The following is a 27,678-nucleotide window of genomic DNA, read 5'->3' as shown; positions in this document are numbered from 1 at the left end:
GCTCCGGAGGAACCTCCCAGCTGAGAGCGGCAGAGAACCCGTCAGAACCCGGAGAGAACACCGTGTTCCTCCTCACAGATCAGCCTGCAGCTGCTGCTGCTGCACACACACTGGAGCACAGACTGGAAAAGAACAACAAGCCAGACTCTTTATTCTTTGTAGGGAAATGTAAAGCTACTGAAAGAATTCTTCAAGATCCGTACCTGCTTCTGATGATGGAAATTATAAACATCATCTTTTGGTATTTCCCTTTAACTCTGATGCTGATTTAGGAGCAGCCTTTTCCTCTTGGTGAGAACTAACATGTGTATCATTGATTATTTATGACAAATACACAGTACAACACTTTAGGGACAGTGAGTCTGAGCAAGAAAACACACAAACACACACACACACACACCAAAGAGGGAGGAAAAGCAGAGCAGGACCCACAGGAAGCTTTACACAACTTTATTGAATATTGTGTATAAATACACATGCACATTTCAAATGTAAACCCAAGTGAACTCAAGTGCAGCCAAACCTGGAAACCCCCGTTATGTCGTCATGCAAGGATGTCTTGATTATGTTTACAAAAAAACGTCCCAAAAACAAACAGAACCATCCTTTTTTTAAAAATATTCCCTCCCTGACGAGAGCACAGGCAAGACTTCTGCAAACTAGTGTGTGTACGTGTGTGGATTCCCCACATATTACCCCCCCCATCCCCCCAATCACCCCCGACATTTCAGGTCTTGCCAAGGTTTTAAATATATTGTCTGTTTATTATTAAATGCTTACATATAAATAAATAAACTTTATCAAATGTGCACTCACAGAGTGAACTCTTATGTACAGTATTGTATAAGCCTATAGTAGCAATCACATCTCACTCAGTCAGGATTCAGGGGAGGTGGGGTGAGTCGCCCAAAAAGCGAGGCAGCGGCTGAGGCGATGAAGTTGAAGCACACAGATGCTCATAAAGGCATGGTACACGTTGAATATTCTGAGGCAACAACAGGTACGCTAATGCTGCTTACAATGGAAGAACCGGTAGAAAAAGAAAACATAACACTCCACCATGGAGAATAGAGTTTTATCAGGAGTTACGCCGATGGAGGAATATCCTGCAACAATCTGCCGCAAAATATTGTCACTGTATCATGATTCCAAAAAGCTGATCGGCCTTTTAGGCAGACTCACCCCGCCGGTTTTCACTTTGTGTCCCCCCACCCTCAAAGCTCCGGAACCACAGAGAAGCCACCTCCCCTCTGGAAAGGGACCCATGAATTCATACAGCTGATATCAAAGGCGAAGAACCTATAACCATCACATTCAACCAAACCAAGAAAGGGAGCCATGAAAAAAAAAAAGAGGAAGAGGGGAAAAAGAAATGTGGCCCTGTAAAGAATCAAAAAAGGCATCAACCACATACATCTGGTCAGTGTTCATTCCATTCAGCGTACATTCTGGCCCTCTTGTGGAGTAAAAGAAATCTGCGATGTAACAAGCAGACGAATAATACTACGGACATTCGTACACAGAGTGTTGGTGCGAGAGAAAGACGGCGTGATATAGTGATGTGCAAAGAAAAGGCGACCGGACTGAGATTAAGAGTTAAGGCCGAGGTGATCCGAACAGGAGACGATGATCCATCTGATGTCGGCGAAATCACCGATGTTCTCTAATCTCGCAGTGCCTCGATTATGAAAGAGGAGAGCGGAGCCGTGGTAAAGCTTTAAAACGCCACCTATGAATAACTTAAAAAAGAGGAGATTCGCGGCGTAGGGATCTGAGCCGGCCAGCTAACTTTTTTTAAAAACAGATTATTTGTTGCGATCCCTGCACAGTATGTTGAGTTAAGACAGAGTGAAACACCTTTTAACAATTCATTTTTGCAGATAAAATTAGAATCCGTTTCATTTTTTTTTTTGCAAAGTTAGCTGGATAACTTCTTAAATCCTGCTTTTATTTTAAGAAATGATCAACAGAGGAGACCAGAGAGAGAGACAGCAAAAAGCAGGACCTTAAAGGTTCATGCTGATACACGAATAATGTGTCTAAAAATGCAAGATCACAGCAGTAGTAGCAGCAGCAGCAGCACAAAGCTAGGACAGTTTGGCTGTTTTCAACACGTTATAAAACCAGCTATGAGCATCACGTCTCTACGTTGAGTCTAGACTGTACACTAGCTCGACTAAAGGCAGCTTCCTAAGCTTTTTAATGTGAGCGAACCCTCTGAGAGACGACGTTATTGTTACACAATTGCAGTATGTCTGGCAATAACACATAAAAAAAAGGGGTGGATGGTTGGTGATTGTGCAAGTTCAAAAATGTTTCAGCGCATCATGAAAACCCGATATAATTCAGTGTTTAAAATATTTACAAGGTCTAAATGATAATAAAATGATATGCATTGCTCTCAAAAATATATAAAAAAAACACAAAAAGCAAGAGGGCGATTAAGAGCGCTGCACCGTGCAGCCTCTAAACCCGCCCCCCCCTGATGTCATTCAGTGACTCTTTTCAGGTGAATCCTAAACGAATGGACGTGGCGACACTCACACACACTTTGCACACTTTGCACACACACACACACACACAGTGATCCAACCACAGAGGAGGGCCCTGATTTCTTTAGAGTTGCGTACCGCGGCAGCTCCCTGACCGAACAGCCGTCGCCCCCGCGGTGGCTCAGCCTGTCGAGCGGCCGAGTCCGAGCCGCTGGCCGAGGCTGGTGGCGCCCGCTGCCATGCTGTGTCCATATGGCTTTGGATGGAAAGATCCTAGTCTCTCTCTCCATATATCCGTGTCCTTGTTTGCCTCAGTTGGTTTTCATGGTGACGTCTCGATTGGGCGCCTGCTCCTCCTCTTCCTCCTCCTCCTCTTCGTCCTCTTCTTCCTCCTCCTCCTCATTCCCCTGATCGTTGTCGTTCTTCCTGCGCCGGTTTTCGTTCAGGTCCTCCTCGTCACTCTGAGAGGCGGCGGCTGCAGAGGCGTTGGCTGCAGAGGCGTTGGCTGCAGAAGCGGCTGCAGAGGTACTGGCGGCGGCGTTCGAGGCACCCTGAGAGGAGGAGGCAGTCTTTCTCTCCAGCCTCTCCTCGCCTCCGTTCTCCTCATCCTCTCCTTCCTCCTCCTCCTCGTCCTCCTCCTCTTCCTCGTGGTCTAGAGCGAAGTAGCCGGTGCCTTTCACCGTGTCCTGGCGCTGGTAGAACAACACGTAGCCCGCTTTGGACTGAAAGAAAGACGATGATAAAGAAAGTTAGCGAGCAGCCACACAAACAACTCACTGCTGCTGTTGGCTTTGTTTTTAGGTAGAATTCCCTTTTTAACTCACGTTGACACTTTTAAATATTATAACTTCTAATAACATGACCATGCAATTTTTTGAATCCTTTGATAATGAGTCAACAGGATGCCGCATTAATTACAGACTAACCAGAGGGCTTAGTGTTTGTGGACATGTTTCCTAAGACAAGCCTACTGTAGGACACCTCACGAATTCTAATTGGTTAAATAAATGATGACTAGTCTGTCTGTCGAGGAAAGTTAAAGGAGTAGTCTGGTGATATTCTATATTTTTTGTCAACAATTGCCATGAAAAGATCAAAACTAACAATTAACTGATCACACTTACACACCTGGTATACACTAGTTTATTCCTCTGCGTCATAGAGCTCCATTGTTGTCCAAAAGCTATTAAAGAGGACCGATTGTGATTTGTGCTTTTTCTCCTTTCCTGTAGTGTGTTATATCGTTTATCATCCATGTAAAAGGTCTGCAAAGCTACAAAGTCCACACACCAAAGGGAGTTACTCTCCCCCACAGAAACACTGCTCCTGAACTGCCCGAAATGCCTTGCTTGAAGTCCCGCCTTTTTGTTCCGTAACGTGGTGATGTCACCAAGTAACACATTTGCATGATACCTGCTAGTTTGGCACGCCCTTAAACAAAGAGCGGAGCTGGAGCGGGGTACGAAGAGATTGATTCGGTTGAATCACAACAGAGTGGGCCAGCTGACCAATCAGAGCAGGCTGAGTTTTTCAGGGGGGTTGTAGAGAAGCAGGGGCTCAAACAGAGCGTTTCAGACAGAAGGTGAAAAGAGGTGCTGCAGCACAGCCGGTATGAGAAAAATAAAGTGTTTTTTGAACTTTAAGGAATGTAAACGTGTTCTGGTAGAAACCCAAAATACAAGTATGCACCTGAAAAAAAGCACAATAGGTCCTCTTTAAAAACACATCAGTGACTGTACTGAGAGTGAAAGTATTGAGAGACAGAATAACAGATTGTTCACCTCGGTGTCTTCATTGGATTTGTTTACCATACCAAATAATATAATAATCACCTGCCTTACCCTTTAAATTTCTTATGAAAATGAACATGAATATTACACACAAGGAGCACAGGCACACATTTGCCAACAACACTGTTAACATCAACTATCAAGCAGTATATATACCATTACCAAATATGTAATTAACTATATCAGCCAATGGCAATTCATGTTTATTTATTTTACAATGATTTAATTCAACAGTTACGTGAATGTGAGCGTCAGTTATGCTTAATCATACCCACCTTCTGTGTTAACACGTTTTCCTGCAGCAGAAGGTGTTTGTTACGTACAAGTCATTAAAACATCAGCTGTGATTGTGCTGCGTGAACCTGACAAACTCATTTACTTAGGAGCTGCGTTTATCAGTGCGGTGGAATGCCTTTAAAAACTTTCTCGACACCTCCCCCCCACTGCTGTCAACACATCTTAATGAGACTTCACATTGTTGGAGTGTGGGCTCCGTTGTCTGAATCACCAACTTGTTTAAATGTGCCAATTACTGCATATCAAGAACTGTCCAAGAGCAGTAACAGCAACAAAATACCCACGACCCTAGAAAAGAAGAGAGAGGCCTCGGTTCCTTATTAGTGCTTTTTTTGGAAGCATCGGCACAGTCGGATGTCTTTGAGAAAACCGCAATTTAATAATTAATCACAATTAGTGACAATATTAGAAGTACATTACTTTGATGAAATGAAACCAGTTCTAGTTTGTCCAGCAAAACGGCCTTTGATGAATGTACAGTGGTGCCGTTGCCAATGAGGACACACTCACCACTATTTGATCTTCGTTGGCAGGGGACACGCTGCTGTCATCAAAGTTGTACCACTTTCCGTCGTCTTTGTTCTTGGCGTACGCCGTGTCTGAGCGGGAGGAGATTCAAAGACGGAGTATTAGACAAGTTTTCCCTCTTTACATGTGTACTCGTACCGTTTGTACTATAAAACACTTACGCTTTGGTAAGCGTACTGTGTCTGTCAGTACTTAAGAGCTCCTGCATTTCAATTCAAAAACTCAATTCAGTACAGTCTGGTCACTGACATTTTGTTAACAGGACACCCGAGCAGAGCTGGTAGGGAGCCACTTTGAAAAAGGGGCCATGTCATGACTGCACAGCTGACACACGCAAAGTCTAAGCATAACATCTGGGCACATAAAAAACGAATAGATGACAGCTATGTATAGAGTGATCCAGGGATGATGTATTCTTGTATACAACCAGGAAGTTAGCATCGCCCTGGTTCCTTGAAGTCTGAATGCAATCGACAGAAGTAAAAACTAACGTTCGGCTATAAACAAACTACACCACAGTCGCATGACTTCACGTCACCACCACTAAGCTAAAGGCTCACTAGTCTTCGGCGTGATGACGTTTAGAAGACTCTATTAGCCACTTGTTAGCGATTGCCTTTTTAAAGACACGTAAAAGCTTTGAAATTCACGAGTGGGGGATTTACTGACGTATTTCATATCGTAGGTAAAACGGTAAAACCTCTTCAGCTTGTGTTAACCACAGACTTCATTTTAGGCATCTAACTAAAAACCCATTGACTTCCAGACGAGGGAACCGGAAGAGCCAGAATGCTAACTCATTAACAGGTTTTAGGACTCATTCCTGCACCACTCTATTGTACTTAAGTACAATAAATCTATTTAATGCATACACACTCTTGTCTCTGAAAACTCTTGTTGTGACCACAGTGAAAAGCACGTTCAAAACGCTGTACCATAACACAAGCATATGGTTGGCTATAATTAGAACAGAATGTCAATGCAAACTCGACAGAAAGCCCTTAAAGCAAACTTAAAAAATGCAGCGAAGCCCTGCTGTAATGCCTGCAGTGAGCTTCAGAGTGAAACAAACCAGTCATGACTGATGTTTACATCAAGCTTGTTAGCCTCACTGGCTTTCAGGCACATGATAAACACTATATTTGCACATCATGTTTCTTGATTATGCTGCAAAGTGTCTGTGCATATGAAAGGGAAGGAACATACACAGCTGTGATAAAAAGGGAAAGATGAATATTGCTCAATGATACGTGTGATGAATCTTACAGTGGCCTCCGCCCATCCCGCCGTAGTGGTTGGAAACAGCAATGAGGTCGTAGTGACAGGGCCCGGCGTTGGGGTTGATCAGGAACTCAGACATGTCCAGGTCTCTGCAGGAAACACATCACATGTAGGACTGTAAGTCGTCATCTATACAGGTCTTTATTTCTATACAGGCAGCAACTTTCTGAGGTATTTCAGGGTATTAAAAGGTACTGAAACTGTTTAGAACTTGGACTAATGGCAAGCAGTGCTAGCAGGAACAGAACTGAGACTGTTTAGTTTCTGTTTAAAATGCTACTGTTAAAGCTGCAGTAGGCAGGATATTTCAGTTCAGGAGCAGTGTTTCTGTGAAGGAGTGAAGGAGAGGAACTCCCTTTGGTGTTATAACTTTGCAGACTTTTTACATGCACAAAAAACGATATAACAAATGAAAGGAAAGGGACAAAGCACAAAAGCATAACAGGTCCTCTTTAAAACATCTACCTCCAGCCACATACAAATCAAAGAAAACAGAAGCATAAAGAGGAAATAAACCTAAATCTGATGAAATTGCTTGTAGACTTAGTACTTCAAGTAAAAAGTTTTGTGATTTTGACATGCAGGTATTTTTTACTTAAAGCTGCAGTAGGCAGTATATTTTTGGCATCATTGGGCAAAAATTCCATAATAACCTTTCAGCATATTGTATTTCAAGTGTTCTGAGAGATAACTAGACTTCTGCTCCTCCTCATGGCTCTGTTTTCAGGCTTTAGAACATTTAGCCCGTGAGGGTAGACTTTGACCAATCACAGGTCATTCCAGAGAGAGAGTGTTCCTATTGGCTGTGCTCCAGTCATGTGACCGGAACTTGGCGTTCCTTCAGCAGATTTCACAATGGCGGCGGCGTCACAAACTTTCTTATTTTACAGCTAAACCGTGCACTACAAGATGATTCTGAAAACATCTGAGGAGAGAAATAGGCATTAACGTAACAGAATATTGATTCATATTTGATCAGTGCTGTCTAGTTTGACCGTTTGGTCGGAGTTTGCGAGTGATTGACAGCCGGCTCTCATAGACGGCAGCTGGACAGCAGACCAGATCAGATCTAACTGCTTGTTTTCCTCCGGTCTGTGAAATCTTGCAGATGCCGTTAGGAGCACCGGAGGAAACAGAGGAACATGATTTTTTTCAGGTTACCCGTTTCGTGTACTACTGTCACAATGTAGCGACCGTTTTATAAAAATAATCATATTTACTCCGATCTCGCCTACTTCAGCCTTAAACTGTTGTTTGGTGTGTTGGTTTTACAATCAAAATAAAATGGTACTTTGCCTGGCAAAGGTATCTGATATCTAACATCTTTATCATAATGTGCAAATTTCACTCATCTTTGCTGGAAAATTGTACTGAGGAAAAAAAAGCAGAAGCAACAATTTGGCCTAGTGTTGAATTTAAACACATACTGCATGTTTCAAACATTACATAAAATATCCAGCAGTCTGTAGCGTTTGTCATTTTGTATCACAATTCCGAACAAAATGTGTAATTGTATCCTCAATATGCATGAGAGGATTCATCTATATGTAAATACTATATATATACTATATATATATATATATATATATACTGTGGGTCTGCATATACTGTAGTGTTTGTGGATGAAGTAAAACAGAAACAATGGATGAACTGCTGAAAATGCAGTGTTCTGCTGCAGTGATTTATTGCCTTCTTGTGTGTGTGTGTGTGTGTGTGTGTGTGTGTGTGTATGTGTGTGTGTGTACCTGAGTGGGAAATCAACAAGGGAGTCCAGTTTGTCCCTCATGTAGCGACTGTAGGAGAAGCGTTTCAGGTGGACCACCAGGACCGGCGGCAGAGACCACAGGTCCAGCTTCTTAGTGGCCTGTTGGTGCTGCTTACAGTCCGGACAGTACCTACGAGACAGGGAGCACGTTAGCAAATGCGGTCGGTCGACAGCCGGCGTCTCCTCCGTGCTTGTAGCTCGTTTCGAAATGTGCAGCGTTTCTCACCAGGGGTCCTCTGCTCCCAGTTTCTCCTTCGTGGTGAACAGTTCGATGCAGTCCTTCAGCTTGAAGAACGCCTTCTTCTGAGGCTTGTACTCCATGCTCTCGTGCTTGTCAAAGTCCTGCTCTCACATACACACAAACACAAACACACACACAGCTGTTAGAAAGCACATCTTATACCACTGGACGTGTCTCACTGGACGTGTCCTAAAATAGAGCAAAACAGGGAATACTTCACTTTAAAGTGACCTTATATGAGTTTTGTGCACACAAGTTAAAATGTGGACTAATAATGTGTCTTAAGACAGTGAATTCATTCACATTAACACCGTTTCTACAGGAGAGGTTTGGTGCATGATAGAGAGCAAATACTTAGTTATTAAAATGTAAGAGGAAGCATCTTGTGGTGAGCAAGGTGGGGGGGGTTTAACACCTTTTTTTAAGGATGCGCTGGCTGCTGCAGGCATCAAATCTGTGACCTTTTGATTACAAAAACAGTCCTTGCTTGTTACCAGGACTTCCTACTGCTCCTGTCTGGGTCACATTGCCATATTTTTGTAGCAGGATGGCAGACTGCACTTGTTCTACACATTACGGTATGCAAGCTAAAGAGTGCACCAGCTGCTCTGCTGCAATAAACGCCGTTAAAGTCGGACATCTGTATATCCTGATATTGGCTTCACCTCGACGACGGTCTCGTCAAAGTACTTCTTCTTCATCTCTGGTTCCCAGTCCAAGGAGAGATAAGAGCGGTCTGTAAAAAAAGAAAGTGGACAGGATGTAGCTCAGATGAGTCATCTTTCATTTTTACTATCATCATCATTCAGTCTGTTATTTCATCCAAGCATCTACTGGGTCACTTATCTCGGTGCTTATAAAATGATTCATTCACTTTTTCTGTGCCGCAAAAATAAGATATCCACCGTTTGAAAAAGGATTCTAGATAGATATAATTTGCTTTTTGAAGTTGATATGAGAGGATTAATTCTCCTCCCAAAAGAATGGATTCTTCCTTTATTCCCTGCTTGGCCCACCGGTTCCTACCACTGAGTCGGAGGTGTCCCTCGTCGAAGCGGATCTGCCGGGTGTCCTCCTTGATGAGGGAGAAGTCCGTTTTCCCCATGTTATTGAACTGGAATGTAAATAGTCTCTTCCTGCTGTGCCCGGCCGTCTGCTGGCCTTTGGTGGAGTTCTGAGGGCCGACCACGCCGTTCTCCAGCTCGTTGTCCACGGAGTCCTCCGACTGGCTGTTGTCGTTCTCAGACGGCAGCTCCTGATCCTGACTGGACTCGTCGTCCTGCTCGTCCGTCTCCATCTCGCCTGAGGGAAGGACAGAAGACATCTTATTGCAAAGTGGCGACTTCTTTTTTTTTTTATTTATTGACTTAATTAAACCATACGTGTACTTTGTTCTCCAAGATACAAAATCATTGCATCATACAAGATCAATGAATAAGACAAAATACATGCCGTAACATTATCATCACATGTAAATACAGAAGCAATATTTTTATGTAAGGGGCAATAAATAAATAAGTAAGTAAGTAAGTAAAAAGGTTAGTAAATAAGTAAGTAAATAAGTAAGTATGTAAGTAAATAAATAAGTATGTAAGTAAGTAAGTAAATAGGTAAGTAAATAAGTAAGTAAATAAGTAAGTAAGTAACTAAGTAAGTAACTAAGTAAGTAAGTAACTAAGTAAGTAAGTATGTAAGTAAATAAGTAAGTAAGTAAGTAAGTAAATAGGTAAGTAAATAAGTAAGTAAATAAGAAAGTAAGTAAGTAAGTAACTAAGTAAGTAAGTAAGTAAGTAAGTAACTAAGTAACTAAGTAAGTAAATAAGTAAGTAAGTAAGTAAGTAACTAAGTAAGTAACTTAGTAAGTAAGTAAGTAAATAGGTAAGTAAATAAGTAAGTAAATAAGTAAGTAACTAAGTAAGTAACTAAGTAAGTAAGTAAGTAAGTAAGTAAGTAAGTAAATAAATAGGTAAGTAAATAGGTAAGTAAATAAATAAGTAAGTAAGTAAGTAAGTAAATAGGTAAGTAAATAAGTAAGTAACTAAGTAAGTAACTAAGTAAGTAACTAAGTAAGTAAGTATGTAAGTAAATAAGTAAGTAAGTAAGTAAATAGGTAAGTAAATAAGAAAGTAAGTAAGTAAGTAACTAAGTAAATAAGTAAGTAAGTAAGTAACTAAGTAAGTAAATAAGTAAGTAAGTAAGTAACTAAGTAAGTAACTTAGTAAGTAAGTAAGTAAATAGGTAAGTAAATAAGTAAGTAAATAAGTAAGTAACTAAGTAAGTAACTAAGTAAGTAAGTAAATAAATAGGTAAGTAAATAAGTAAGTAAATACATAAGTAAGTAAGTAAGTAAGTAAATAAGTAAGTAAGTAAGTAAGCAAGTAAATAAAAAGTAAGTAAGTAAGTAAGTAAGTAAATAAATAAATACATAAATAAGTAAGTAAGTAAGTAAATAGGTAAGTAAATAAGTAAGTAAATAAGTAAGTAAGTAAGTAAGTAACTAAGTAAGTAAGTAACTAAGTAAATAAGTAAGTAAGTAAGTAAGTAAGTAAGTAAATAGGTAAGTAAATAAGAAAGTAAGTAAGTAAGTAAGTAAGTAACTAAGTAAGTAACTAAGTAAGTAAATAAGTAAGTAAGTAAGTAAGTAAGTAAGTAAGTAAGTAAGTAACTAAGTAAGTAACTTAGTAAGTAAGTAAGTAAATAAGTAAGTAAATAAGTAAGTAACTAAGTAAGTAAGTAAGTAAGTAAGTAAGTAAGTAAGTAAATAAATAGGTAAGTAAATAAGTAAGTAAATAAATAAGTAAGTAAGTAAGTAAATAAGTAAGTAAGTAAGTAAGTAAGTAAATAAAAAGTAAGTAAGTAAATAAATAAATACATAAATAAGTAAGTAAGTAAGTAAAAAATAAGTAAGTAAGTATGTAAATAAGTAAGTAAATAAATAAATATAAAATAACCCAACATAAAATGAAATAAAAGCAAGGACAAACAGACAAACAAACAGACAAAAAATAATAATAATTGTAAGTAAATAAGTGAGTGGAAAATAGATTGAAAATCCTTCTAAAGAATAATGACTTTAAACAGCAAATTCTATGTGGCTAAAATCCAGTAAGACATTTGAATAGGTCAGAACTGTTACAGGTGAAGTATCTGATTGGAACGTGTGAGTGTGGAGGTGTTGGTGCACTCACTCGGCGACCCCTCCTCCAGCAGTCCATTAGTGCCGTTACCGTTGACAGTGTGTTGTTTGGGCGGCTGTGTCTCCTCACAGTCCTCTTCCTCCTCCTCTACTGAAGATCGCACAAACCGGCTGCAAACACAAAAACATTTTTTATTTACAGCAATTTTTGATTTTTTTTTTTTTAAAAACAACTCGTTGCTTCTTGATCGCCTGCCAAAGTGTCTCGTAGACAAGACAGACTTTATCAGCCGCCATCAGAGTCGACGAGCATTATAGTGTCAATCTGAACGTACCAGAGGCGCAGCAGCAGCATGTTGTAGAGTTTGTCTTCGCTGAGGGATCTGGGGACGGCGAGGAGGAAGGGCTGTCCGAACAGCGGCGTGCTGGTGTGGTTGTAGCCCGACTGTTTGTACTTCTCCCTCAGGTGCACCGGGATCACCACGTGGTCCATGTCCTCCACCCGGTTCACCGCCAACTCAAATCTGATTAAAAAAAAAAATTAAAACAAAAATAAAGCCCTGCAGTGTCCCTTTTGTGCCACTGTATTATTCCAGTGGGTTTGTTTTTATATTGATACCGATGCATTTTCAAACAATGTCAGAATCATGTAAAACAACTTAAATCAAATCTTTCATCATATAAAATCAATCTTCTTTTTATGTGGTAAACGAAGGCCAGAGACTTAACTGTAGTTACAATTTAGATGCTGTTTAAAACTTCAGATAACAGAGTAGGCCTGTCAGCCAAGTGGGACACTCACACGTAGATATCATCTCTCTCCATGATGCTGCTGAGGTTCTCGTTGGTGGCAAAGATCCGATGGAAACGGTGGTTATAGATGTCAGTTACAATCATCTAGGGGGGAACAAGAAAAGTAGTTAGTAGATTCTTGGAAATGTAGGCAGATTAAACTGATATATGAACCACCAATTCCTAATGTTAGGAAAAGAATACAGCATTTTTCCCAACTAGCTGCTGAAGCCGGGTGGGCAGGGACAATTTAAAGGGGAATAGACTATTTTGTTCTGTGGCGTCTGAGGAGATGTTGTCTGATGTTTCTACCTTCTCAGCAGGCACCTCGGCCAGGTTGGAGAGCGAGGTACACAGGTCAGAGATGTAGCCCACCTTCGGCACGGTCAGCTTGTACTGAAAACGGAAACACAGGTCACGTGAAATCATGATGCCGGGGTACAACAGTTAGTCTGCGTTCAGGTGCTTTCCCGAGGCGTTGTTACCTGTGTGGGTTTGGCCATAGGGTCCAGTCTGACCAGATAGACCTCCAGTGTCCGCTCCTTCTTCATGGGCAGGGGCAGGGTCAGGTAGCAGAAAGGGTCAAAGGTCACAGAGACCTTGGCGCACACAGGACACACCAGGGTGGACTTGAAAAGGCCGTGGAAGATGTCCACGATGATGGAGTCGTTTCTCTTGACGTGGTTCTCCCACGCCTCCTCCGCCACCACCTTGAGGTGAACGGCGAAACATGAAATAGCTATTACAAAAGACTCATTTGTCGCTTTTTTGTAATATGTTTGACTACATATACACTTTAACATCTGGAGATTTAACACATTATCATCCCACCTTATCAGGTCTGCCGTTAGCGTCCTTGAGCTGGATGTAGGGCTTCTTTCTGATGCGGTTCAAGTCTTCGTGAAGGCCGTCCAGGAGAAAGGCCAGCAGCTCGTGAGAGTCCTGCTGTTGGTAGCCCGAGAACTGTGGGGCGAAGCGGCCCACCTGGGTCTGGAGGATGGAAAAAAATGACATGGGGAGTGAATGAAAAACAGAATGAAAAAAAGAAAAAAAAAGAATACTTTAGGCCCAATATTAGAAATCGATAAAATGAGTCTATTCTCACAAGAATGGAACATACTTAGGTGCTTTCTTGGCCATTGGTTTTAGTTTCTTTTTAAGATTTCATCACCAGGCACTTATTGGTTTAGTCCCCACAGTTCTATACGAGCCTTTACCCAAACGTCTGATACGAACATGGCCATTTTCAGATCGTTAAATCATATTTGAGGATTCAAACTGGTGCTACCTGCACTTTAAAACCTTTCACTCACCAGGTGTTTGCTTCTTGTGCATTTGTATCTTTCAGAGTAGTAATGATAGTATTGTTTATACTCCAAAGACATACTTTTGCTACCTGCTCAAAGTGCGTTACTGTGGGTGACACAATTTACAGACCCTGCACTGTTAAGTTAGTGAGCCCAACATACAAAACTTGACTATTTTTCCTACTAAAGTTTTCCCAGGTAGTCACCTTGAAAGGCCTCGGGGTGACGTAGCTGTATTTGCCCGACCACAGCTGCTTGATGAGCTCGGAGTAGGCCTTGGCGATCTCCCCCTTCATGCCCAGCGGGTTGTCCTCGTTCAGCTCCTCTGTGAACTTGTCTTTGAGGAAGTACTCCGTCAGAGGAGGGATATTGCTTAAACACTGAGGGGGGAGCAAAAGCAGAAGAGGACAATAATCATTAGAGGATACATTTAGGCTCTTCACAGGATCTGCACTTTGAACTACCAAGCTGTCACTTTCCTTTTTATTAAGAAAACTTAAGCAAATACACAGAATGGTGAGAAATTAAAGAAAAAAAACAAGTGTCATAGTGTGGTGTTGGGCCACCACAAGCCTTCAGAACACCTTCAATACTCCTATAAATAACTCTTCTAGACTCTATGAATAAACTTTTGAAGAAAGAATTAGAATAACTTCCCATACTTTGCTAGACTGTGCAGAGTTCCCTGAAGGCGCGCCGTTACCTGCACAGCAGAGTTCATGAAGCAGGTGTTGCCCAGGTTGGAGAGTCCACAGAGGCCCGAGCGCTCACTCTGCCTGCTCTGGTCCGAGTAGTCATAGCTGCTGCTGTAGGGGTGGTAGGACGGTAGACTATAGCTTGAATTCTTCACACTGTGCAATAAACATACAGAAAGCACCAGCAGGCGGGTTAGATAGGGTTGGCTAGTGTTTGTCAAACTGCTATAAGCAAAGAAAAGGTCACGAACATCCCATTGAACACAAATGTTGCTACATCTATGTTAATTTTACCGGGTATATACTGTTTTTATCAAGATAAAGCTGTTAGCAATACATTCAAACACCACCAGGCAAATATGCAGCTGCAGTTTTCCACTATTTCCTCTTCAATCAAAGATCAAACTACAATGGAAACCCATGAATCCCCCCCCCCCGCCTCCTCCCATTCCTAGTCAGTGCTTAAAGCTAGGCCTCCATCAACTGCAGCAATCAGCAGACCTCTGGGAGGGCTGCAGGGCAGTGTTGGTCGTTTCTGGCTCCCACTGGTCAAGGGAAACAGCTGTGATGGCGGTGGAGGCACTGGCCTCGCAGTTCAGCACGCGGTGGTCCACCCTCCTGCTGTCCAGCTCCACCGCCTCGGGCCTCAGGCACCACCAGCAACACAGGAGCATGACATCTCAACCCCGCCCCGGCCCACGCCGGCCCACATGTCCGCGCGAAAACACAACGACCTGCAGCCTGGACAGGGGGTTCAGAGTCGGTTGGGGTTCGGCTTGGGGTCCGGCGCAGGCAAAATCCTGACTTTTAGAGGCCCAGGAAGCAAAGTCCAGCTCCAGTCTCTCCACTGTTAAGTCCTTGTGTTAACTCCAGCTCCAGTAGCTGTTTGGATATAGTCCCAACCAAGTTTAGGCCTCAATCTGACTTCCACGTCCAGCCAGGCTGACAATCAAACCACAGGACGCGTTGACACCCAAAAACACACACTCTTCCTCTTTCTTAGAGCTAACTAAGCAGCTCCTCTCCTCTCTTCTCCCCCCTTCTTCTTTTTCGAGCTTGACCGCCTGTCATCTTGTTATCCTCTCTGCCTCAGATCCCTTCCCCCTGTCCTGTCCTGTGTTGTCCTATCCTGTCCTCTGGTCCTCTGCTCCTCCCTCTGGCCTGCCTGCTGCTCTCTGCCGCTCTACGGCTACCAGCAGATATTTATAGCAGCATCAGCAGCAGCAAGGATGCTCAAGACTACTGCTACCGAAGCTAGAGGTGCACAGAGAGAGAGAGAGGGAGAGAGGGAGAGAGGGAGGGAGGGAGAACAGGGGGGAGGGGCGGACAGTACGGGGATGGAGGGGGGACAGAAGAGAAATGAGATGGGGATGGAGGGAGCAGCTGATCCACTGCATCCAGCTGAGGCTGCAGTATTCACATGCCTGACTCTCTTAGTATCTCTCTACCTCTCTCTCTCTCTCCAACGCACACACACACATTAACGCATGCCGACACACCATTTATCCCCTTTTCTTACACTTTTGCACACATTACGCTCTCTCTCCTCTCGACACACTAACACACAACTCTCATTTCCCGCCCTCTCCCTGGTAAATATCACCCAGTGACATTGTTAGCACCCTTCAAACACTGCCTCTTTAATATGCCACGGCTGTCTGTATGAGAGCTTTTAAAAAAAGGGAGGGTCTAAATAAATAAAGTGAGAAAAACTCTGTAGAAAGGGCTGGTTTCATCACAGGGGCCGGTATGTGTGAAGGCAGGCGACGATGGGGAGCGGGAGCAGATGAAATGTATTCTGAAGGTCACTTAGACTGCAGAACGTGTGCATCGCAATGAGCTCAGGGGAGAGGCGAGGTAAAGAGACCAAGAGACTCGAGGACGGAGAGAGAGAGAGAGAGAAAGAGAGAGAGAGAGAGAGAGAGAGAGAGAGAAAGAGAGAGAGAGAGAGAAGCTGTTTGCCAGTGTCAGGGGACGCCGCCTCGTAGGACGGTGAAACTTGCTGCTGTTACACCGAGGCTAAACCGACCGGGCCAAAACCGCAAAATCAAAAAGACAAGTGTTATGTAATGCGGGAATGCTTCGTATGAGGAGAAAGAAAAAAAAAAGAGGCCCCATGCATAATTCAGAGGCAACGACAGCTCTGGCACTACAGTGAATCAGGGACAGGGGAGCTGCTGGGAGTGAAGATCCAATTTCCCCCAAGTCACCCACTCTGCGCAGGAAAAAGATGCCACCAATGCTATCAAACTGTATAAAGCAGAGCTGTGAAATGATAATGTGCAACTACACTCCCGAATGCGAAGTACAAGGCAGTAGTATAGAAAATAATCTCCTTTCCAGCCAGCGAGTGTAGGAAGGACGGGCTCGCTTCACCCTCCTTCTTTATCAATATTGATTTTTTTCAGGGTGGCCAAGCTTGTGGCTATTATTTCTGCATTCCAAGAGTATCAGGAAATACAATGCAGTGTCTTTATCTTAAGACACACACACACACACACACACACACACACACACACACACACACACACACACACACACACACACACACACACACACACACACACACACACACACACACACACACACACACACACACACACACACACACACACACACACACACACACACACACACACACACACACAGGGACAAACTCCAGCATGCAGTAAATCACACACATAAAAGTGGAAGGAGGGGACAGTAGAGTCTAACTAGACAGCAGAGGCGAAAGCTCCACCCACAGGCGAGCAGTGCTCTCTAGCAGAGGGCTGACGGAGCCTCCAGGTCCCAACGCTTCAGCAACGAAACTTAAATCTGGGCTACAATGACGTTTCCAGGAAACAGAAACTGAAAATTGAATTCATTTTGGCAAAGCAAGAAATCTTGACGGATTGATTGAGATGTTTCTGTGGCTTGTACTTGAGCTGCATGACTAAGCACATACTGTGATTTCCTTTTTGAGTGATTAACAATAACATGCTTCATTTGTTCTCCTGGTGTGGTATTCATCAACTTCCATTACACGCAGTTACACGCCAGCCCAAAGTTGTTAGAGGGAGCTTTAACAACTTTGGGCGTAATGAAACCAAAACAAGAATAAAGATGGAGATGTGGGTGGTAGAATCTTATGGAGGCTATCTTAAATTAATCGCCAACTATTTTGATAATTGATTAATCGGTTTGAGTAATTAAAAAAAAAAAATAAGTTTAAATTTTCTGATTCCAGCTTCTTAAATGTGAATATTTTCTGGTTTCTTTTTACTCCTCTGCGTTGGTGTGGCCGTACTGCTTCAGGTGCTGCTGAGACATGAAATAGGATCCAGGACTGTTTTGATCCAGTTTGAGGAACAGATCCATGAGTTTTTGAAGGCTTATCAAACGGCAACATGGGTGCAAAAAAAAATGGATTTTACAACTCTGTCGCCATGATAACTTTCATATTATTTTATTATTCATTGCAGCGGACGTGAGGCTGTTCTTAACCAAAGAAATTCTAAGCCGACTAATCGATTAGTTGATTTACAGACAGATCTGTGTGTGACAGATGTGCTCATAAGTTTCTTGTGTAAATAAGTCATTCAGCATGAAAAAAGCTTAAAAAATGACTACTCAACTAAAGAAATCTCAGTCAACCAAGATCAAAACAACCGATAAGTCGACTAATGGACTAAGAGAGGGCAACACTGCTGTTTATGTAACATACTGGAGTTATCTACAAGGAATGTGCGCTTGCACATAATTATTTGATTGGCCACCACAGCGCCCTGCAGGAGGATGTTGTGTTGAACCAGGTCAAGTTTATTCCCGGACGACCCTCTGCGGTGGAAAATGCTTTTAAAAAATTAAGCAATTAGCAAAGTAGAAAAATAAATTAGACTTCTACATTTGAATATGAAAACTATTTAGTTCATTAAAGTATATCATGTTATCTGGATATACCTGCTCCCGTTTTATGATCTGGATTTGGCATAGGTTTTACGCTAGATGCCCTTCCTAACGTAGGAGGGATACATTTGGTGGTGGGAGGTAACCGGAAACCCACGCAAACACGGGGAAAACATGCAAACGCCCTGCCCAGACCAGGGATCGAACCCGGGACCTTCTTGCTGTGAGGCAACAGTGATAACCGAGCGTGTCTCAGGCTCGTCACTGTGCCCCAAAGACACTGCTAATATTTGATTATTTGAATGTTTGGATTGAGTGTTGTACAAGACACTATTAAGGGTGAAATCAATACCTTGTAGCACACATTAATGGGTAAAATAATTATCACATTAACCATAATCATGCAGCCCTAGCCAGCGCTATCAATCAGTACGGTAGAAAATCAGATGCTGAACTATCAACTAGTGGAATTAAATGCTGAGTAAGGCACCCAGAGGCACTGTCGGGCCCTTTATAGAGAGCACTGCTGGAGAAAAAAGATCAACCCCCCCCCCTCCACCCCTCCCTCGCTGCTATCAGCTTTTAGAGCTGAATCTGCATCATCACAAGATAGCTTTAAGACCAAAACCACAGGCAGAGATGGACCTGTACAAAACAAAGTTCCACAAACTTCATTCTGGGATAGCTGATCATTTAGTAGGACTGAATTAGCAAATTGAGAGGTTCTGCAGAAAGCTAATTGGATCAGAAATTCCAGCGAGGTTAATGTGAAGGTTTTGTGCCGAGCAACACTCCAGACTCCATCTCTGTCTGTTGGCATCCAAAAATCCCACCCTGCCCCTCAGCTACTCAGCCCATTGCTAAGCCTTACTTCCTGCTGTTGAAGCTGCTGTTATGATTGTTTGTGAGAGATGAAGGCGAGATCTTTGGCAAAGCAGAGAGATTGGAAGCACCAGATGACCTTCAAAAAGATAAAGAATAGATCATGAGTTAGAGGAGAGGAAATAAAGGAGCTGTTCCAGAAAGGTGTTGGAATGCCGGTAAAATAAAAAACTGAGATGAATTAAAACAAATAGGAGGGATATGTGAGCAACAAAAAGTCAAGCAAAAAGAGGCAAAGTCGTAGAGAGAGGGAAGTTTTGAAGATGATGAGGTGCTGTAGTGACATAGTGGGGAAACTTTTAAAAACACGTGTTACACAATTACATTTTGCAATTTCCAAAGAGGCGGCGATTGAAAGGTGTTTTAGACAACGAATCCTGGTGCTTTGTCACATCATAATACTTTTTACCCAAGTAAAAAACATACACCGCCTATGCGTAATCTTTTGGTAAATCAATAGTGTTTGGATGCAGAGTGGAAAATTGCTTTCTATTTCTGTGGTAACATTTTTCTTTCAGTCAACAAAGAAATATTAGCCAGGTGATGTGCCGTTGACTCACTTGGGTGCCGTGGAGCCTCGGGGCCATGTGCCATCCTCGGCTTTCTGCTCTATTACGAGAACCTGTGGGAGACGGCAGAGAGAAAATAGGACTCCATCTGCTTAGTTTAAAGACACCAAACGTATTTGCATCCTATACTGTGAGCTACTGAAATAGAAGATGGCGTCTGCACTCTGAGCGAAAAAAAAGCCGTGTTTAGTTGCATTTATCTCGAGTTGGATGGCTTTCTTTTTTTACTACAATTAATGGATTATATCAGATTGCACTCTGAATTTTCCAAGGTTAAAAAATACAATATGACATGAAATCAAGACATTTTTAATAAATAGACACAAAGGAACAGATGTGGTTTGCCTTTCCACACACTGCGAATTGACTTCCTAAAAGCTACTAGGAGAACCAACAACCTGTCGCTGCTATTTCTAATGGGGAACGACAGGGAGCCGGACGGATGTTATCCGCTGTTTCACATAGTGAGGTTAGTTATCCGAGGCTCGACAATCCTCTGGAGCAGCTGCCGGTGAACGGGACAGCCCCGCGATCTGAAGCCTGCAGGCTCATTGTGGACCAGGTGTCTAGATTAATCTAGGCTTGTGTAGAGACTGTGGCTGCTGTAGTGGACTGCCAGGTGGATGCCGGGGACATGCGTGCACAGTTTAAGCAGCTTACAAAGAGAAGTCGAGTGCCTCGCGTGGCAGCCGACAAACAGATGTTGTTGTGGGTTTTTTAAGTCGTAACCGTCTAATTACAGGACGGTCTTACCACATCGTGTTAACATAACTCCGGCTTCCCTTCAAAGTCTTTTCAAAGGAAAGTTAGATGATGATTTAAATGATCTACTGCATATTATTTTCATAAAAATCAGATTCTGCTTTGCTGCTCTCCATCACCACAGATATACATTTTGTTGCTCTAACCACCTTGTGTCAAGGTTTCTTGGTGCTTAACATACTTGTTTATGTAAAGTGTTTATCAACGAGAGAAACTGGGTACATAGTAGGAGCAGTGATGAAAAGAAAAAGACAAGAGCACCACCTAAAGAGACTTCAACAGAACAACTCAGTACCACCTACGGTGTTTAAATGATTTCATAAACAAATTGAAAAGAATTGAGCACAAAAGTTATTAGAGAACTGAGATTCTTTAGACTGCCCTCTGCAGGTCGTGATAACCTGTTGGATACAGATCCAAACAAAGCAGAAGCACTACTGCTGCGGTCTAAAAGGGCTGACTGGCAGAGAGCACAAATAAGGATGAGCTATCTGAAAAGGGGCGATTGAAACTAGAGCATATTTCACTGAGCTCAGGAATAATAACTGTCCACATAGCAAGCCATATTTGGACAGCTGTGTGTCGATTTTGTCAAATACGCGTTTTTTTGCTGACGCCCGGAAAAGAACCCTGCAGAGCGATTCAAACTGTTAGATGAGAGATAAAACTAGAGAAGCCCCCTATACCTGTCCTTGGTAGAGGCCGGCGTCTTGAATGGTGCTGTCGGGTTTGTTGAGAGGCTCGAAGGTGTTGCTCATGTAACGGTTCCACAGCCTGGTCTCCTTCTCATCGGCGATGCTGAACAGCTTCCTCATCTCCTTCTCAATCAGGTCTACAGAAAAGCAGAAATATTATTAAAAAAAAAATATATTGTTAAACTTAAGGAGGAATTTTTAGATTTATTAATATTAAAGACCTTAAATGGACAGTCGTTCCAGAGTGACTCGGGCCTACCTATTGTGTCGGCTTTACTGAAGCGCCTGGTGATCACATTGTCCATGTTGCTGTCTTCACACAGCTTCAGCTCCGTCAGGTACACCTCCACCTTGCAGTGCTTCACGAACATACCCTGTTCCACCACCTGGGGGAAAAAAACAGATGATTAACCTGCCACATAATCTGAATGATATCATGATTAGTCAAATACATTGCATATGTACAGGACTCAACATTAAATACTATATGTACGTATAAAGTATTTGCAGTAGGGCTCTCCACGACCAAAGAAATTCTTCATTGACTAACACTCGTACGATTTTGTTGACAAGTCAATTAGTTGATTTCTCCACAATGAATCACACAATAGCATCACTTTAAATCTTCTGTTTACCAGAGATGTGCTCAGAAGTTTCTTAGAAATAAGTCATTCAGCATGAAAAAAGCATAAAAAAACAACAAATCGTCTAAAGAAATCTTAGTTCACTAAGATCAAAACAACCGATTAGTCAACTAAGAACTGAGAACGCTTATCATTCATTCTATGCAAAAGTGGCTCTAATGAAAAAGACACATATGTACTAGTACTTCTCAGGATAATTACAAATATTTCCAACCGTTTTTAATATTAATTGTGGGCCATATCTGGACTACATTAGCTGACTGCAGCAAATAAAAACCGTGGGTCTTGAAAACATTATGTAGCAACATGTCATGCCAAAAAATAAGATAATTCTCTGCCGTCACTATATCAGATGAAAATACAGCCTCCCGCTAATCTAATCATGATACAAAAAATGTACTCTTTAACAGCTACCAACCAAACATGATGGAACACCAGCCATTAGCGGGTTATTCTTTAAATAGGAATTAGTATGCTTGCTATCGTATGAACTCATGTACGTCCCAGGTACACTCTGACATTACCTCTCTCTAATTACCTATTTGCAGTCTTAAACAATGAACAGTGTCAGGTAAATTTGGAGTTGTACTAGCTTCTGTTTCTCATGGTTAACAAAGTACATTCTGCTGGCCTGGTTGCCGCTCATCTGATAGGAGTGGTGTCAGAGAGCCTAAATTAGCAGCACCTCTTGGAAACAGCTGAGGGGTCCCAGCCTATTTATTTCACCGCTGAGCCCCCTTCAACACACACATATATACACACAGTACCAACTTCACAAATGTCCCTGAGAACTGCAATAGTCATGCACACACACACACACACACACACACACACACACAGCTCAGATTCTTCCCCGGCCCCCCACCCCCTATCCTATCCATACCACGATCCCCCCAATGGGCCCGTCCTACCCCTCAGCAAAACACCCATGTGTTTGTAAACTCTGAGCAAAAACTCCTCGCCAAACTCTGGCAGAATATGTCAAATCAGAGCCGAGCCAAAACCATTTACCCCACCCACCCCCCCTCCTCCTCCCATACTGGTTATGCCTCTCTCGCTCCTCTCAGAAGCTGCTCCTCTCAGTGTGACCTCAGCCGGCATTCCTCCACTTCAAAAAACAAGGACGCGCAGGAGCACTCCGCCGGTGCTGGCGTACCACACCACAAGAGGACAACGCAGCAAGGAAACGCGGTGCCAAACCTGTGACTACAATCCTCCTAAATCCGTTTTTATCGCTTGTGTTCCCTCCACACCTCGGGATGACAACCCCATCAAAAGAAATCAAAGAAAAGAAAACTAATAATGAACCTCCTGCATGTTGTGTCTCGCAGATCGCTCCATGTAGCTTTTCAGTCATCCAGGACGTTGCCTGAAAATAGAAACCCTGCGGCCACCCGATACGTCCCACGACATACATGGCAAAATGGGAGGGTCGATGGAAGGGGTTGGGGGGGTGAAGAGAACGAGAGAGAGAATGATAGAGATGAAGGGGGGAGAGGAACCTCTTCTAGCAGCCATGATGCCATGACTAGCGAGATTTGAAGCGGGGATTTGATACTTGTTAAGTTGTTGCCGCCATCATGGAAGTATTCCACTGATTAATCAACTGGAACCACAGCGGTTTGTTTCACTCTATCAAAATGCTTGTGACAGTACTTATTAATCCTAAAATAAACAATTGCAGTTCATCTAACTGGCCAATCACGTCAACCAATAAACCCACACAACAGCATTTCTTACGGTTACACACAAGCCTTCAGTATTTCATTCCAAACTAAATTTTGTGCCAGACTTTTGCTATTGATTTTGTTCAAATGTATGAGCAGCGGTGGAGCCATGTCAATATCATCATAAAGAACTAGAGTTCTCCAACATCATTTGGCTGCGTCTTTTACTATTCTATGTTACAAAACTCAACACTCCTGATATCTTGAACTCGAATGGCCATAATAGTGCACATTTCTCCGTTTCAACCCAACACAAGCATACTATACACCAAAGCTACTAACCACAGCCATTAAACTCACATCACAGAAAGCCACCTTTGCCCTACTGGTTCTATTCTCAATGCAGTTGAGCAGAACATTCTCCACCATTCATAAACTTATGCTAAAGATGGATTACCCTTACCTTGCGTGCAATTGGCTCTTGATTCTCCGTCAACCCATACCAGCTGACGAGTTTATTCCAGCCCTCTGTGGGGACCAGGACGTAGTCGAGCTCATCGATGAGGTGCTCCTTGATGGCCAGCACGTCCCCATCTAGAGGTAAGGAGTGGGAGAGAGAAAGATTGAGAAACAAGCAGGCAGACAGAGGGAGGGAAAGCACATTGTGGGGACCGCACTTACAACAGCGACCTGTCTCACACGACACAAAACACACAAAGGTATGCTGGAGAGCTTTCTATGAACCCACCCAAAAAGGCTACTCTATGGGGTCAGTCAACAATGTTGTTTTTGTTCCACTTTTCCTCTGAACTCTTTGTTACTCCTTCCAGAATGATAAAGCTATACTGACCAGGTGTGTGCCACATAGCATTTACAATAATTGTGATTTAATGTCTAAGGAGGTGAAGCGCCATTTATCTTACCTCTGAGTAGCCCGGAGTTATCAACCGGTCCTGGGTAGACATTCTGGTCCCCCATCTGGTATTTGTCCCAACTGTCAAATCCCACATATTTCTTCCACTGTTTGAACCAGTGACTGTCCACCAGGTACCTGCAGAGAGAAGACAAGCAGTATTAGAATTAAAGCAAAGATGGGACACTGCTATTCAGTCTAGTTTGTCCAAGAGTCATGCAACAAAGCTTTAAGGTGTAAACCAAAGCTGCTGTATTTGTTTTTTACACGTTAAATGATAATAATAATAATAAATTGGACTTATATAGCGCCTTTCAGAAACCCAAGGACGCTTTACAGAGGGGGCACACAAAATCATACTGATAAATAACACAGAGGAGAAACTACAGCTAAGTAATTAAAAGAGTGATGTGTAGGAAGAGTCAGCTGAGATCATAGGCCTTGATGAACAGGTGGTGTTTGAGAAATGTCCAGGGATGAAGCATTTCTTATTTCAGGAAGGAGAGAGATGATAATGATGATAATAGAAGGCCACCTTGCTGTCAGTGCTCTCAAACAAATCAGACTTTTAGAGGCTAACACAGATTAGATAGTTGTAACTTGAGTTCAGGTTGCTGCATGCCTGGCCAGCTGGCTCTGTGAGTTTGACAGGTGCTTGTTTTTCCGACTCCGCCCTGCTGAAGTAAATGGTAAATGGCCTTGCATTTATACAGCTTTTCTAGTCTTCCGACCACTCAAAGCTCTTTACACTACATGTCAGCATTCACCCATTCACACACACATTCACACACTGATGGCAGAGGCTGCTAAGGTGCCAACTTTGCCCATCAGGATCTAATCTAAACACTCATTCACAAGTTAAGTGTCTTGCTCAAGGAGACATTGACATGTGCCCCGGAGGAGCAGCCGGGGATCCAACAACCGACCTTCCGATTGGTGGACAACTTGCTCTACCCTCTGAGCCACAGCCATGGGGCAAAGGGTGAACCCACTCTGGCAGGTGAAGGCCACCTTGCTGTCAGTGTGCTCTCAACAAATCTGACTTTTTAGAGGCTAACAGAACACAGATTGATAGTTGATAGGTTGCTGCATTGCATTGCATGGCCTGGCCAACTGGCTCTGTGATGTTTGACAGGTGCTTGTTTTCCGACTCTGCCCTGCTGAAGTCCACGGATGAAGCTTCTTCCCACAAGCGGTTAGATTGTAAATAGCTTGTAAATGGACTGTATCCCCTCCCCACACACTCACATCCAACCCCCCAGCATCAACACAGAAACAGTTTTTAAATTTAGTCACATGTCAAAGACAATTTTTGGAACAGTAATGCAAAACAGCACTTTACTATAGACATAAATGCACTTTTCTCTGCCGCCAAACACGACTGCAAATTGGGTGTATGACTGCAAATTGTATGAAATTGTGTCTGAAACGTTTACTTATTCTATTCTTCTATTGTTATTTTTAGGTATGTTAATTTTAATACTTATTTATTCTATCCTTTTTAATGCACTGACGGGAGCTGCTGGGAGAAACAATATTTCGTTTCCTTCTGTGTATGCAAATACTCAGTGAAATGACAATAAAGTGAATCTTGAATCTTGAGCCCAACTGCCTGGCAAACCACTTAATGCTTAGGCATGCTAGCCAGCCAATTAGCAAATAGCCTGCTAACTGGAGCAGATGAAGGAACTGCAGCCTCACTGTGGTCATGTCATAAGACACATAAGCGAGGTGTCAGCGAATATAACCGCAGGAATACGACATGTACTGTTAAAGGACATGTGAGGGTGTATGGCTCTTCATTGACAGTGTAGCGTTAGCTTCCAGGGATGAAGCATTTCTTATTTCAGGAGGGAGAGAGATGATAATATAAATACTTTGGCAGGTAAAGGCCACCTTGCTGTCAGTGCTCTGAACAAATCAGAGGCTAACATAACACAGATTGATAGTTGTATCTTGAGTTCAGGTTGCTGCATGGCCTGGCCAGCTGGTTCTGTGAGTTTGACAGGTGCTTCCTATCCAACTCCGCCCTGCTGAAGTCCACGGATGAACCCAACTGGCTGGCAAACCACTTAGTGCTCCGGCATGGTAAATGGACTTTTCTAGTCTTCCGACCACTCAAAGCGCTTTATACTACATGTCAGCATTCACCCATTCACACACACACATTCATACACTGATGGTAGAGGCTGCTAAGGTGCCAACTTCAGGAGCAATTTGGGGTTAAGTGTCTTGCTCAAGGAGACATCGACATGTGACCTGGAGCAGCCGGGGATCGAACCACCGACCTTCCGATTGATGGACGACCTGCTCCACCCAAGAAGTCGACGGGTGAACCCACTTGGCTGGCAAACCACTTAGTGCTTCGGCATGCTAGCCAGCCAATTAGCAATTAGCCTGCTAACTGGAGCAGATGAAGGAACTGCAACCTCACTGTGATCATGTCAGAAGACACATAAACCAGATGTCAGCGAATAAACCCGCCTGGATACGACCTTTAATGTTAACAGACATGTGAGTGTCTCTGTCTGTTCATTGCCAGTGTTAGCTCCCAGTTAGCCTCCCAGGCTGACACACATGTAGCAGCCAGGCTAACGGTAGCTAGCTCGGAGCTAACTGTCAACACGGCCCGTCCTCTCGGCTCCTCTCGGCTCTCTGCGGCTCCGTGTCGCTGACAGCCTCGGCGGAGCCAGCCCACGGCCCCGCGGTACCTGTGTAAAGGTGTCAGCTCGTCTCTCACCAGGTGTCTCCCTTCCTCAGCTGCGTCTTCAGCAGCGCCGCGACCTCGACTCTCTGAGTATCCAGATCTGCCGCTCCGCCTTCCGCCATCTTTCCTCGGACATCACCCCGGTGCATGCTGGGAAAGCGCGGGGGGCGTCATCGTAGGCACGTGGGCGAGTGACGTAACGCTGTTTCAGCCAATCAGCAAGCTGGCCAGACAGACAGCAGGGCAGAAGTGTGACACCCAGTGGTGGAATTATTCTAGAAGAGTGCTCCAAAAGTGCTCCATCATTGTTGCTTCACCAGTCTCCTCCAACTACACCTCTTTGTGCATATCATTTGATGTTTATATTATAAAATATAAATATATATATACATATATATATACATATATATATGTATATATATATGTATAATATATATTAATATATATATATGTATAATATATATTAATATATATATATTTTATATATATATATATAATATATATATATAATATACAATATATAATAATATATAAATATAATATATATATATATGTATATATATATATAAATATACATATATATATATATTAAAGTATAAAAATAATATAAAAATAAAGTAAATTATA

The 27,678-nt window shown here is 42.8% G+C and overlaps 1 protein-coding gene across 7 annotated transcripts; it reads right to left on the bottom strand.

Annotated features, from left to right (window-relative positions):
• Positions 1-435: 435 nt before the first annotated feature.
• LOC119482778 (ubiquitin carboxyl-terminal hydrolase 15-like) lies at positions 436-27,240 on the bottom strand. 7 transcript variants are annotated; one of them, XM_037760631.1, is made up of 22 exons: positions 27,085-27,240; positions 24,355-24,482; positions 23,895-24,025; positions 21,380-21,506; positions 21,112-21,257; positions 19,655-19,716; positions 19,084-19,173; positions 14,333-14,480; positions 13,836-14,009; positions 13,154-13,312; positions 12,808-13,032; positions 12,635-12,718; positions 12,333-12,427; positions 11,866-12,054; positions 11,583-11,701; positions 9,421-9,696; positions 9,060-9,130; positions 8,380-8,495; positions 8,134-8,283; positions 6,374-6,477; positions 5,090-5,178; positions 436-3,214 (listed from the first exon to the last, which is right to left on the bottom strand). In XM_037760631.1, the coding sequence occupies exons 1-22, from the start codon at positions 27,198-27,200 to the stop codon at positions 2,804-2,806; spliced, it is 3,210 nt and encodes a 1,069-aa protein (XP_037616559.1). In that variant the 5' UTR covers positions 27,201-27,240; the 3' UTR covers positions 436-2,803. The 7 variants fall into 7 exon arrangements, with proteins under 7 accessions (XP_037616559.1, XP_037616560.1, XP_037616561.1 ...); XM_037760632.1 differs by having other exon boundaries at positions 14,333-14,435; XM_037760633.1 differs by lacking the exon at positions 19,084-19,173.
• Positions 27,241-27,678: the final 438 nt, after the last annotated feature.

This window comes from Sebastes umbrosus, chromosome 23, assembly GCF_015220745.1.
Source record: "Sebastes umbrosus isolate fSebUmb1 chromosome 23, fSebUmb1.pri, whole genome shotgun sequence".
NCBI lineage: Eukaryota > Metazoa > Chordata > Actinopteri > Perciformes > Sebastidae > Sebastes > Sebastes umbrosus.
The sequence above is the reverse complement of the archived record's forward strand: the minus strand, read 5'-3'. Positions and strand labels throughout refer to the sequence as shown.